The following is a 12224-nucleotide window of genomic DNA, read 5'->3' as shown; positions in this document are numbered from 1 at the left end:
CCTGAAGCTATCAAATCTTCATCTAAAACCTTTCCTTGGTTTAAAGCCATTAACAAACCTTGTGAAACTGAATTCCAGAAGTTCATTATTGTGATGAGCAGCACTTCCCTATACAGTAGTACCTCGGGTTAAGAACTTAATTCATTCTGGAGGTCCGTTCTTAACCTGAAACTGTTCCTAATCTGAGGTACCACTTTAGCTAATGGGTCTTCCTGCTGCTGCTGTGCTACCACTGCACGATTTCTGTTCTCATCCTGAAGCAAAGTTATTAACCCGAGGTACTATTTCTGAGTTAGCGGAGTCTGTAACCTGAAGCATCTGTAACCTGAAGCGTCTGTAACCTGAGGTACCACTATCATCTTTATCATTACTGTGCACCCTACAACCAATTCCAACACCACAGAAGAAGCCCCATGAAAAATGTTAGAATCCAAAGTCTGCACAAACTGGGCAGGAAAGATCGGCCAGCGGGGATCTGTTCTGCACAGGGCTTCCTACAAAATGGCTTGGGAGTGGGGTTTGATCTTGAGAAACTGCAATTGGAGACTGAAGGTGTACCGGTTCCTCTGCTGTTAATTAAATTTGATCAGCATGCTAAACAAAAACATGGTCGTGTGTGTGTGGCATATTTCCATGGCAACCTCAATATCATAAAATTGTCTGTTCTTGCTTGTATGGAGACATAAGCAGGTCTGTGCCTAAGAAATGAATTTGCCACCAATGGGACAAAATGTACTGCATTTTCACATAGGTTTTCTTCACGTAATTTACTTGGCTCCCAAAAGCAGAAAGCAAGGGCAGGGGCAAAAGGATATCTGGAACAACAATGGAAAAAGGACATAGAGAGCAACACAGCCCTGTAGGACTGTTTCACAGGTCATGCTAAACCTTGCCTTCTGCAACCTGGACTCCTCCATTGGCCATGTGGGTTGGGACTAAACATCTTGAGGGCAGCAAGCTGGGAAAAACTGTGCTAAACTATGATTTAGTGCTACAGGTATGAACATTGGGGTTCATGTGCTCCTTCTTCCCATCCCCACATGGCCATGAGATTGTAAATGCTCACTTCAGTTTTCATGCATAGTTTTGTCTAAACTATGGCTTTCAACAACCAAACCAGTTTCATGTTTTACCTAAAACAGGCATGGGGACCCTCCAGAGCTCAGGCCAAATTAGGCCTGGCAGGGGTCTTATTATGGCCTGGTAAATTTACGTTTAAGGTTCTACTCACGTGTGGGCACTTTTATCAGACCCAGACACAATTACAAATAAATTGGTTTAAAAAGCACCAACTGACCAAAGAGATTAGTTTTGCCCTCAAACAGTAGAGGCTGGAAGAGCCTTGGAGGTGAACTGGCTTGCTAGCCTGTAGACAGTGCAGAAGGTGAAAAAGATGGTTTCCCCCCACCTGTTGGCCCCACAGTCATGGGTGGGGCCAACAGGTGGGTCCAAAATACAGAATTATGCCAAAGCTAAATGATAGTTTTTGCCCTCTTGCTACCTAAGAAGAGGATGTGATGTGTAGAGGGGTTCATTGCTGAATCAGCTGAAATATAAGCCCTTGGACTAAGTGGCTATAGGAATGCTTCCATTCAATGATGATTGATCTCCTTTCAATCTACATTTCACAGGGAATGCTACTGATCTGGAACATAGTGATTTGATATTCAAGCATTCCCCTGTGTTTAGGCAGCAACTGATAAAAGATGCTGACTCAACTGGAGAAAGGAAGCCCCTGAACCGAGATTTCTGAATTCCCCATAATGGAGACAAATCAAGGAAAGCGTGGGAGAATGAAGTGGTAAAGTTTTCCTTTTTGTGGGTTTTTACTCTAAGCCTTTAAACACACTTTGTATGCCTGCTAAAGCAGTTTCCGGTATCCATTGCTTCTCTAGTGGTTTGCTATGAGCTCATGTCTACTCTAAGAAAGCTTTGTTTTACCGCTATAGAATTAATAAGAGCACATGCTTAACACGGACCCAAGGCCAGACATTTTTGAAAGGAGAACAATTATCACAATCTCTATAATTAATACAGGTCAGGAAAAAGAACTTCTTAAAAAGGTTTTATGGAGTCACAGAGAAAGCCTCAGAGTCAGGCAAACGGCTTCAGGGCACAGATCCAACAACCACGACTGCTTGTCAAACAACAAGAAAACTAGTTTGTCTAGATACAACATTTATGGTCCCACACTACAAAGCGTCATTCACTAGTCTTGAGTAACAGGTTTTTACTCCCACCCACCCATGTAACGGGGGGGGGGGGGGGAGAGAGATTTGGATCAGTATGTTGAAACAGCTGCTGCCCATAAAACAAACTACTTCATTCTTCCGTAGTTCTTGAAGCTTGGCTGACCAGATCAGGTTGGCACACTTGATTGTACCCCTGGAGCAAATTAGGAAATAACCTCTCCCCAAGTATCCTGTAACTGTTTATCAGAGGAGAGGGATACTTCAAATCTGTGCCGGTGTTAAAACAAATGCCTCAAACATTGCACTACATCTATGTTGGCTAAAGACACTAAGAAAATGTACAGATGTATCCCCATATTCATGAAAACAGAAGAAACAAGGCAAACCAGAGGTACAGCCTTACCTTTTTCCTCCACTGTTGCAGGCCAGGAACGAAAAGATCAGCCCCACTACCTGGCAAGGCTAGTCTATCGCTGTGCAGTGGAATTCTCTAATCAGCTCAGCACAGCATTCCAGCCTCAGAGGATTATAGCAGGCAGACTGAAAGGTCAGTCAGTATGGAGGAATTTTTTCACTGAAAACACTCAGAAGGAGCGATATTCTTCTTCAGCTCAGCTTTCCTTTCCTCCTCCAGTTCAGAGTCTCTGGCTGTCCCTCCTGGCTACCAATGCATCTAGAGGTGAGCTCAGCACCTCCCTGTGACTCTCTCCGGCTCTGCCTGCAATCGAGGAGGAAGCTCCTCCCAAAGATCTCACCCTTGTGAAACAAGCTACACAAGTCTAGCTCCACCCCACAGAGCCATTCCTCTGCTCAGGTGACTCTCAGACCCAGAGAAGCTGAGGATCTCTCGTACTGTTACACATCGTTTTCTTCCTTGGAAAGCTCAATGTGGAGTAATAACCTGTGAACTGGACAACATTCCTAGTCCAGCAATAAACCAAATGAATCAACAGGAAGGGGGAGGAGACAAATAAAGAGGATGACTCAACCACATATGGCAGCTCAAATGCATCGACCACACTAGGGAGTTGGAGTGAAATAATTTCTGTCCATATAGCTTTGTGGGGGAGGGAGTGCAGCAAAACAGACGGAATTGCTTTGCTACTTTCAAATGCAAGTTTCTCAGGATTCTGGACATCCCCCTCGTTTCAGTATAACTGGCACAGATGTGACATTCTCTTTCTCTCTCCCCTCCCCCTCATGATGAGCAGTAAAGGGATTTTTTTAAATCCACAAATGATTTTCGTATCTTAATACCACTCTGTTTAAGCTACTTGGAAAATTGATCAAGGTTAATGGATTTAAGTAGTGTTAACTTGTTTTGGGGGTGCCAATAAATAGATCTAGTATATATAACTAGATCAATTCCAAATGATTTTAAACAACCCTAGCACAGCCTTTCTGCACAAGACAAAGGACATCTGGAATTTCCTGGAGTCCCATGAAATAGCTGTCCAGCTGTTTGGATATGTTCACTGTAAACATCAATACTGCTTGGCAGTTAACTCTTGCTAAAACAGACACATACACAGAACAGCAACTGTTAAGCTATGCAAAAATTTGCAGATGACTAAAAGTGATGTTATTAAAGAAGAATATGAACTTCAATTCATTGAAGTGTGAAATGTATCTACTATTGTGTGGAATAAGAATTTGGATTTATTTAACAAGAACGATCTGTTTTGCTTAAACTCTCTAATTATACCAGCTTCTAATGACCATTTATATAAATAACCCAGTCATAGGCAATGCTGTTTTCGCCTCAGGCTATGTAAGTTACTACCTAACTTAAAGTTAGGTAGCATGCCACTTGCAAGTCTGCAGCCTACCATGTATGAAACCACTATGCAAATTCAATTCCTCAAAGTTAATGAAAATGTCTTCTGTACTAGATAGAACAGTCTTTGCCAACCTGGTGCACTATAGATGTTTTGGAGTACAAGTCCAATCAGCACATCAGGTTAGCAAAGGTTGAGACAGTGAGACGTGGGTTCAAATCCCTCCTCAGCTGTGAAGCTCAAAGCCAAACTAAAGGCTACATGTAATAATAATAATAATAATAATAATAATAATAATAATAATAATAGTAATTTATTATTTATACCCCACACATCTTGCTGCGTTTCCCTAGCCACTCTAGGCTGCTTCTAGCAAAATGTTAAAATACCATAATTCATCAAATATTAAAAGCTTTCCTAAAGGCCTTCAGGTGCCTTCTAAAAGTCAGATATTTATTTCTTTGACATCTGGTGGGAGGGCATTCCAGAGGGTGGGCGCCACTACCAAGAAGGCCCTCTGTCTGGTTCCATGTAATGTCACTTCTCGCAGTGAGGGAACCGCCAGAAGGCCCTCAGCGCTGGACCTCAGTGTCCGGGCATAACGATGGGGGTGGAGACACTCTTTCAGGTACACTGGGCCGAGGCCATTTAGGGCTTTAAAGGTCAGCACCAACACTTTGAATTGTGCTCGGAAACGTACTGGGAGCCAATGTAGGTCTTTCAGGACCAGTGTTATGTGGTCTTGGCGGCCACTCCCAGTCACCAGTCTAGCTGCCGCATTCTGGATTAGCTGTAGTTTCTGGGTCACCATCAAAGGTAGTCCCACATAGAGTGCATAGAGTGCACTCTATAGCACTCCCACATAGAGTGCATTGCAGTAATCCAAGTGGGAGATAACCACAGCATGCACCACTCTGGCGAGACAGTCTGCAGGCAAGTAGGGTATCAGCCTGCGTAGCATATGGAGCTGGTAGACAGCTGCCCTGGACACAGAATTGACCTGTGCTTCCATGGACTGCTGTGGGTCCAAAATGACTCCCAGACTGCACACCTGGTCCTTCAGAGGCACAGTTACCCCATTCAGGACCAGCGAGTCCTCCATATCCACCCGCTCCTGTCCCCCCAAAGCAGTACTTCTGTCTTGTCAGGATTCAACCTCAATCTGTTAGCCGCCATCCATTCTCCAACCGCTTCCAGACACATAATTCTATTTCTCAGTGTTTTGTTTAAAGCATGGGTAGGCAAACTAAGGCCGGGGGGCCAGATCCGGCCCAATCTCCTTCTAAATCCAGCCCATGGAAGGTCCGGGAATCAGCGTGTTTTTACATGAGTAGAATGTGTCCTTTTGTTTAAAATGCATCTCTGGGTTATTTGTGGGGCCTGCCTGGTGTTTTAACATGAGTAGAATATGTGCTTTTATTTAAAATGCATCTCTGGGTTATTTGTTGGTCATTCCCCCCCCCCCAAAAAAAATAGTCTGCCCTCCCAAGGTCTGAGGGACAGTGGACTGGCCCCCTGCTGAAAACGTTTGCTGACCCTTGGTTTAAAGGGAAGCATATGATACTTGTAGCATTGAATGACTGAAGGACAGACTACTAAAGCTTTCGCCGTTAGCCAATTTTCAACTCTGTGGTTCAGCAGGAACCCTGAAAGTAGACGAGATTGGAGTGTGTGTGTGTGTGTGTGTGTGTGTGTGTGTGTGTAGGCAGGGCAGAGCCAACCTTGGATCCTCAGAATCCAAAGCCATCTTGTTCCTTCAGCACCAGCTTGAAATTTGTGTAATTAATTCCCATGCCCAACTGGTTTCAATCTACTATTTTACTTCTACCACCACCCCATTTAAGATTGCTCTGTCTTTATACACTTTTAATAAATGAGATTACATGGAAAAAGGATTTCAAGAACACCAATTATTATTCTGGATAAAACAAACACCCACTCACCAAATAAGAAAAAGTTCAGATCTGTAAATTTGAAAAAAAAATATTTCTATATATAACATATATTTCAGTGTGCCTCATTTTAATCCAGCCTTGGTCCACCATTATACACATACTCTCTGTCTTTTTACATTATGGGACTGTAGGTTTTTGCATTTAGAACCTCATTTGTTGCTGTCATGTTCATTTATATGAATGTATGGTGAATACAAATTGACTGTGTACCATGCTTAATTTGATTTGGCACCATTTTATGTTGACAGCTTGGAAACATGCTGACCATTTGTGTAATTAATTCAAACATTGAAAACCTTCCTTCTCACCCCCTCTATGCCTTAAATAGATCTGAGATTGAAGGGGATCAGAAGAATTACAGTTTTGAAACTTAAATATTTACAATGTTTCATTACAACTTAGTTTTCTGGGACAATTCATAAGCCATGGTTTTTCTTATGATGAGCCTCTCACAGCATCCCTGTGCGAGAAGTTACGATGAAAGGCAGTGGCTCACTCACAATTAGCCAATAAGCGCTGGGACTGAACAGGGACGTCAACACAGTTTTGCCCAGTTTTGTCTATGTGCAGTTCTCTATCACCACACTGGCTCTCCTTTTCAGGGTTAAAACAATCTTTTGGCAAATTGTGGGGATTGCAGAATGAATTTGCGTGGAGACTGGGATTATATGACTTCTGTGATTGGGATAGTTTAGGGCTAAACAATTAACTACTTGCTCACCTGGGGTGACTAGTTGGAAAAGGATTATTGTTGTGACATCACAGTTAACATCCTGAAGTTCAACACTGACTCCAGAGTTCAGCACTGAGGGCAGAAATCCTGTTATATACACAGACTCTCTTAGTTGTGCCAATAATGAAGGTAATGAAGCCTAGCGTCTGTTACTTGCTAAATACCTTAGACTATATCTTCAAAGCACTGCTGTTAAAGTAATTAATGAGCAAATGTGAAAAAGAAGAGGATGATATCAGCACTTCAAGCAATGCAGGAGAAAAGAGTCCTAAATGAACGCCTGCAAGGTGTGACAATTTAATTGCTTAAAGAAATATGTCTACCAGTAAATAAAGGTTGTGTGTGAAAAGTTGAGCTGTGGGTATATTTTTGCTTTGTTTAAAAACAATCAGCTTAGATTTTATAGATCACACACATTGTGGTGTAATGACTAAACACACAGGATAATGCTCAAAAGTGTCTGTAAGATAACAGAGTTGTGAAGAAGAAGAAGAAGAAGAAGAAGAAGAAGAAGAAGAAGAAGAAGAAGAAGAAGAAGAAGAAGAAGAATTTATTAGTGTCAGTTATACCCCACCCATCACTCTGGACGGCTCCATATAGAATATTAAAAACACAATAAATACATCAAACATTAAAAAACTTCCCAAAACAGGGCTGCTTTCAAATGTTTTCTAAAAGTCAGGTAGTTGTTTATTTCCTTGACATCTGATGGGAGGGTGTTCCACAGGGCGGGCGCCACTACTGAGAAGGCCCTCTGCCTGGTTCCCTGTAACCTCATTTCTCACAGTGAGGGAACCGCAGAAGGCTCTCGGCGCTGGACCTCAGGATAGCTCAGCATTATTTTAAAACATGGTACTGGGAACCAGGTCCAGATCCATGCTCATCAAGGGTGTCTGTATTGACTAAAACACCCTCTCTCAGCTTCAGTTCTCCATCTGTTGACCTTGCCAGAGCTTTGCAACAATGATGAATCAGACCGAAATTGTAACCAAATTGTAAAGCACTTTACAAATCAAGAAGTGATTTATTAATGAAAATACTAATAAAGTAGAATAGCCCTCATTTACCCTCTCAGCCACCAACTGTCTCTTTTACTTACTTGGGTAAAAGGTTGTCCTGGTAAAAAAAGATATTTACTGTTAGTGGTGAAGAGTTAAAATCACCCTCTGCAACGTAGTGTTCAGATCTTTTAAACTACAACTCCCATCAGCCCCAGCCAGCACATGGAGCTGATGGGAATTGTAATCCAAAACATCTGGAGGGCACTAGCATGGGGAAGGCTGAGTTAAATGCTTCATTTCTCTTGCTTGCTGCTGTTTTAGGCCAGCGTCTCCCACTCCTTTCCACAGAGCATCATGTGGCCAGAGCTTACTTCTGCTCTTTGGGGTGAGCAGCTTGTACTGAGGTAAATTGTTGGATACCACTGTGGGGTTCCTGCACAATAGCCTGGTATGTTGCTTTGGTCCAAAGCAAAGTGGAGAGAAGGAGCTGAGTAGATCCCGAAAAGGACATCTTTAATGTCAAATCAGAGAAATTGATTCTGACATTTAGAAGGTAACTTCTAATTTCACTTCAGCCCTTAAATAGGACTCAGGTTAATGGATGTTATCTTACAAGCAGAATATATCAAAATAAATACAAGGCTTCATATTCCCACAGCTACCCTATAGCTTCCCAAATTATAAACAAACAGTATGAGCTGCACTAAAAAGTGTCTAAATGAATGGCTCTAAAAAGCTATTTTAATATAGCAAAGATTAGTCACATAACTGTGTTTTGCATAATTTTATTCCAATACATCTTCTTCTTTGGAGATTCTTGCAATGTAGTCAAGACAACTATAGCAACAGCAGTTTCTACTTATAGCTTTGCAGCTGTGTACATAATATGGTCATTTGAGCTGCTGCTAAACTACAGAGATTCAACAATATTTCTTCTCTCTTCTTTCCCCTCCCTCTGTCTTCTCCTCAGTCCTGAGACAAAGTTTCCAGGGGCAGGCAACATACCTGCTTTGGTATGTGTTCATACACATTTGTATTTGTGTGTATATACACCACATTTTACACACACACACACACACACACACACACACACACACACACACACACCTTGTTTATAACCACACCTCAAGGAAACAGCAGCTTAGTATAATTCAAGGTTCACAAACACACAGAGACACCCAAATTTGCAGGATTCATAGAGCCTATGAATCCATTCGGGTGGGGGTGAGGCGCGCAGAAAATGACTAGTGAACTGCCTGATTTCCATGGCACCTGCCAAGAGAAACATTACACCATCACCTGAATGTTAGGCTCTTTCCCCAACTTATAGATAACAAGTGTTCAGACATAACTAGAACGATAGTCTATCTTCTAACACCAAATCTATATCCATTAATAGGTATTATTGCTAGAACACACAATGTTAGACTCAGGGTTAGTACACTTAAGAGTCTACAGTTGACTGCGACATGCTCTACCTGAGCTCAGCTGGGAATAGTTCAGAGGCTCTGAAACACATGCTGAACCTGGCTTTACACTATCCATCTCCAAATCTGCATGTGGTTTGGGGGGTGGGATGAGGCAAGAAAGGACAAAAAAATAAATTTTAACATGCTGGTCAATAGCATCTTGATTTGCAAGATAGTAATAGCATAGAATAGCTTCAAATCTCTCCTGATTATTTTAAGCTCCAGAATAAAATTGGTTTGAATTATTTCTACATATATGCATGTATAACAGAAATGAGACCCTTGGTCAGAACTTACTATCCACCTCTAACTACAGTAAATGCCACCAAGTCATCAATCTGACTCTGACCAACATCTGCCAGGCCTTTCCTTTATGGGGAAAATGTTCAAGGCCTTTTTATTGCTTAGATGGAAGATGTGCACCCACAACAGAAGATTTCAGATGCATCAATTCCCATGGCCAAAAGGATCTAGGAGTATGTTACAGAGAATGAGTGCTCTGCATAACATGGTGGGTAATCATGTAAGGCCTGCCAGGGCATTCATGATTTCCATGGAGCTTCTGGCAAAATTTCACTAAGAATAATATGGGGAACCAAACTTTAATACATGTTTTAAAAATACAGCTACAACCCTAACTAATGCACCCAACCAGAGTTGTGGTGGAGTATATCCACTTTGGCACACAAATATATTTGTGAATGCCCAATGCTATGGAGTCAAAGTGTGGCAACCACACACCAATCCAACAATTGTGATCCTAGTCACAGATCTAGGATCTATGGTTGCCAAAAATAAGGAAAACCACAATGTTTAAATTGTTGTGCGGAAGTACTATGAGTTACCTCCTGGACACTTCCTTTTAAAAAAGTAACTTACAAAAATGATTTTTCACATTTGACTGAATAACTGATAGGCAGCAGTGTTGTTATCTATTGATACCAAGGAAGGAAGTAATATAGGCTGAAGGTTGAGGCCAGGTGTGGGGAACACTTTGCCCCTCAGATATTGCTGAACTAAAACACCTATCAGCCCTTGCAGCCATGATCAATTACCAGATATGGTGGGCATCATAGTTAAACAACATCTGGAGGATTAAAGGTCCCTCACACCTGATTAAAAGCTCCCCACCCCCATAATGCAATTCAGCTACATGGCATAGAGAAATAGCCCATGTCTTCCCTTCTTTCACCACACCTGAGAGATTTCAAGAAAATCCATAATGGCATGTTCAGTTTGATGAAGAGCTAGTTCATATTCGCTATCACTGATGAGGCCAGCCACTGAAAGGGAGTGTGCATGCATGCACACACTTTAACCTCAATACCACAACACAGATCCACCCTGTTGCAGCTCTGTTATAATTACCAATAGTGGCAGAAGAAAAGGGCTCTCCTACTCCATAGTTCAGCTGAAAACACGAGCACATTGCCAATCTGTCTCCTGTGATACTTCCTCTTTGTGATTTCTACCCTTGCAAAAGATTGGCTGTGGTCTTTTTGCCCATGTGGTTTAATTTCTAATCGCACAGGCAAAAGGAAGGGCTTCATCTGAATTTAGGCAATTTACAAGTGGATAGAGTTAAAATGGCCTCCAGAAGTTGATGGAGGTCAGGATCAGTCCTGTTCACAGAATCCTGGACCAAAGTCTAGGAAAAGATTATGGTCGTCCGCTATCGCTACAGCCTCTGATGAAAGTAATTAATATTATAAATATTGTAAGACTGTTTTTCTAAAGCATTTAACAAAAATGTATTATGATGAAATCAGTTCCTTCATAGTGGCAGAAGTTACGCTGTGAAAAAGGCCTTGAAATATGCCTGTGCAATTTTCGACCACCACTGCCTCTCCACTGCAATCAAACATTACTACAGGGAAAGAGGCTGAGGCAGATGCTTTCATTCTCCATTATGAAGATTGTGAAACGAAAACAAAATTCTTATTACAGAATACACTAAACTAGGGTTTCCAAAATCTGAGTCTCCAGCTGTTTCCCATCATCCCTGACCACTGGTCCTGCTAGCTAGGGGTGATGGGAGTTGTAGTCCAAAAAACAGCTGTTTGAAAAACCCGGCATTAAACTATTACATATTTTAGTGATGGAGCCTAATTTTTTTAAAAAAAAAATCATTTGGAAAATGTACATTTTTCAAACCAAACCCTTTTGAGATCCTGTATCTCTGATTCTGGGATATAATTTCACAGATACTGATTGCATGGACTCCAAATGAGATTACAGCTGACTACCCTAACAATCTGAGATTTATTCTGAGAATTTGGAGAAAAAGAAGAGTGATTGTTGTTACTATTTCTGTCCTTCACACTCCAGCCCACATTTATTTTATACTTCAAAATTTTAAAGGCATTCTGTGGAAAAATAAAAGAAATAAATCCCACTCTGATGTCTCTGCACATCTCCCAAACAGATAACTATTTAGCTGAATAATACTAAAGGCGATGAGATAGAGAAAAATGAAATAAATGGAAACGTACAAGGGGGGAAGTAGCTCCAGGACGCTGGACGGGCTCCATGGGCAGGGGAGACTGAGAAAGTACAATTCAAAAGAAAATTAATTATTAAAATGAACAGCCATTATAAAAACAGGACATTTTCATTTTAAAAGACTGGAGGGGCCCACACACAATCTTTCCTTTGTAATTCCCTCAGGAGGACTTTTGTGTTGCCATATTGTAAACTGCCCTGTGATCCACAGATGAAGGATGGTGTAGAAATTTAATTAAGAAAGAAAATAAATAAGAGTGAGGCACTTAAAATGCCATAGTTGTCCAAATCTTTTCTGAAATCAATGGGACTTCATATGGTACAGCACTAAATTGGGAGTGAATCAACAAAATGGATGTATATCCTGGGCTTCTAAACGGAAGAATTAAGTGATGTCATGATGATCATTCCAACAACTTCAAGTGCAACATTTCCAAACAAAGAAACACTCGATGCTAAACATTCAAAAAATTTCATTGCATTTATAAACAAGTTCAGCCATCTGCCCACTTGACTCTTTCCCCCACCAAACCAGATTTAGTGAAACTGAAGCCAACACAGATGCTTTTATTTATTTCTGTTTGTGCATTTCTT

General features: G+C 41.3%; 1 protein-coding gene across 7 annotated transcripts in view; it reads right to left on the bottom strand.

The window, feature by feature from the left end:
• Positions 1-12224, bottom strand: part of ARHGAP32 (Rho GTPase activating protein 32) — a 204860-nt gene that overhangs the window by 43520 nt on the left and 149116 nt on the right. For 5 of the 7 annotated variants that reach the window (XM_083714264.1, XM_083714265.1, XM_083714270.1 and 2 more), the window contains 2 exons: positions 11621-11671; positions 9138-9212 (listed from right to left, as the gene is read on the bottom strand). The exons of the other annotated variants lie outside the window; for them this stretch is intronic. In XM_083714264.1, the coding sequence (XP_083570390.1) occupies positions 9138-9212; positions 11621-11671 (126 nt within the window). The remainder of the gene's footprint in view (positions 1-9137; positions 9213-11620; positions 11672-12224) is intronic. 7 annotated transcript variants of the gene reach the window in all.

The sequence above is a fragment of the Podarcis gaigeae genome (genome assembly GCF_964106915.1).
Source record: "Podarcis gaigeae genome assembly, chromosome: 15".
NCBI classification, from domain to species: domain Eukaryota; kingdom Metazoa; phylum Chordata; class Lepidosauria; order Squamata; family Lacertidae; genus Podarcis; species Podarcis gaigeae.
This window is presented reverse-complemented; position numbering and strand designations above follow the sequence as displayed.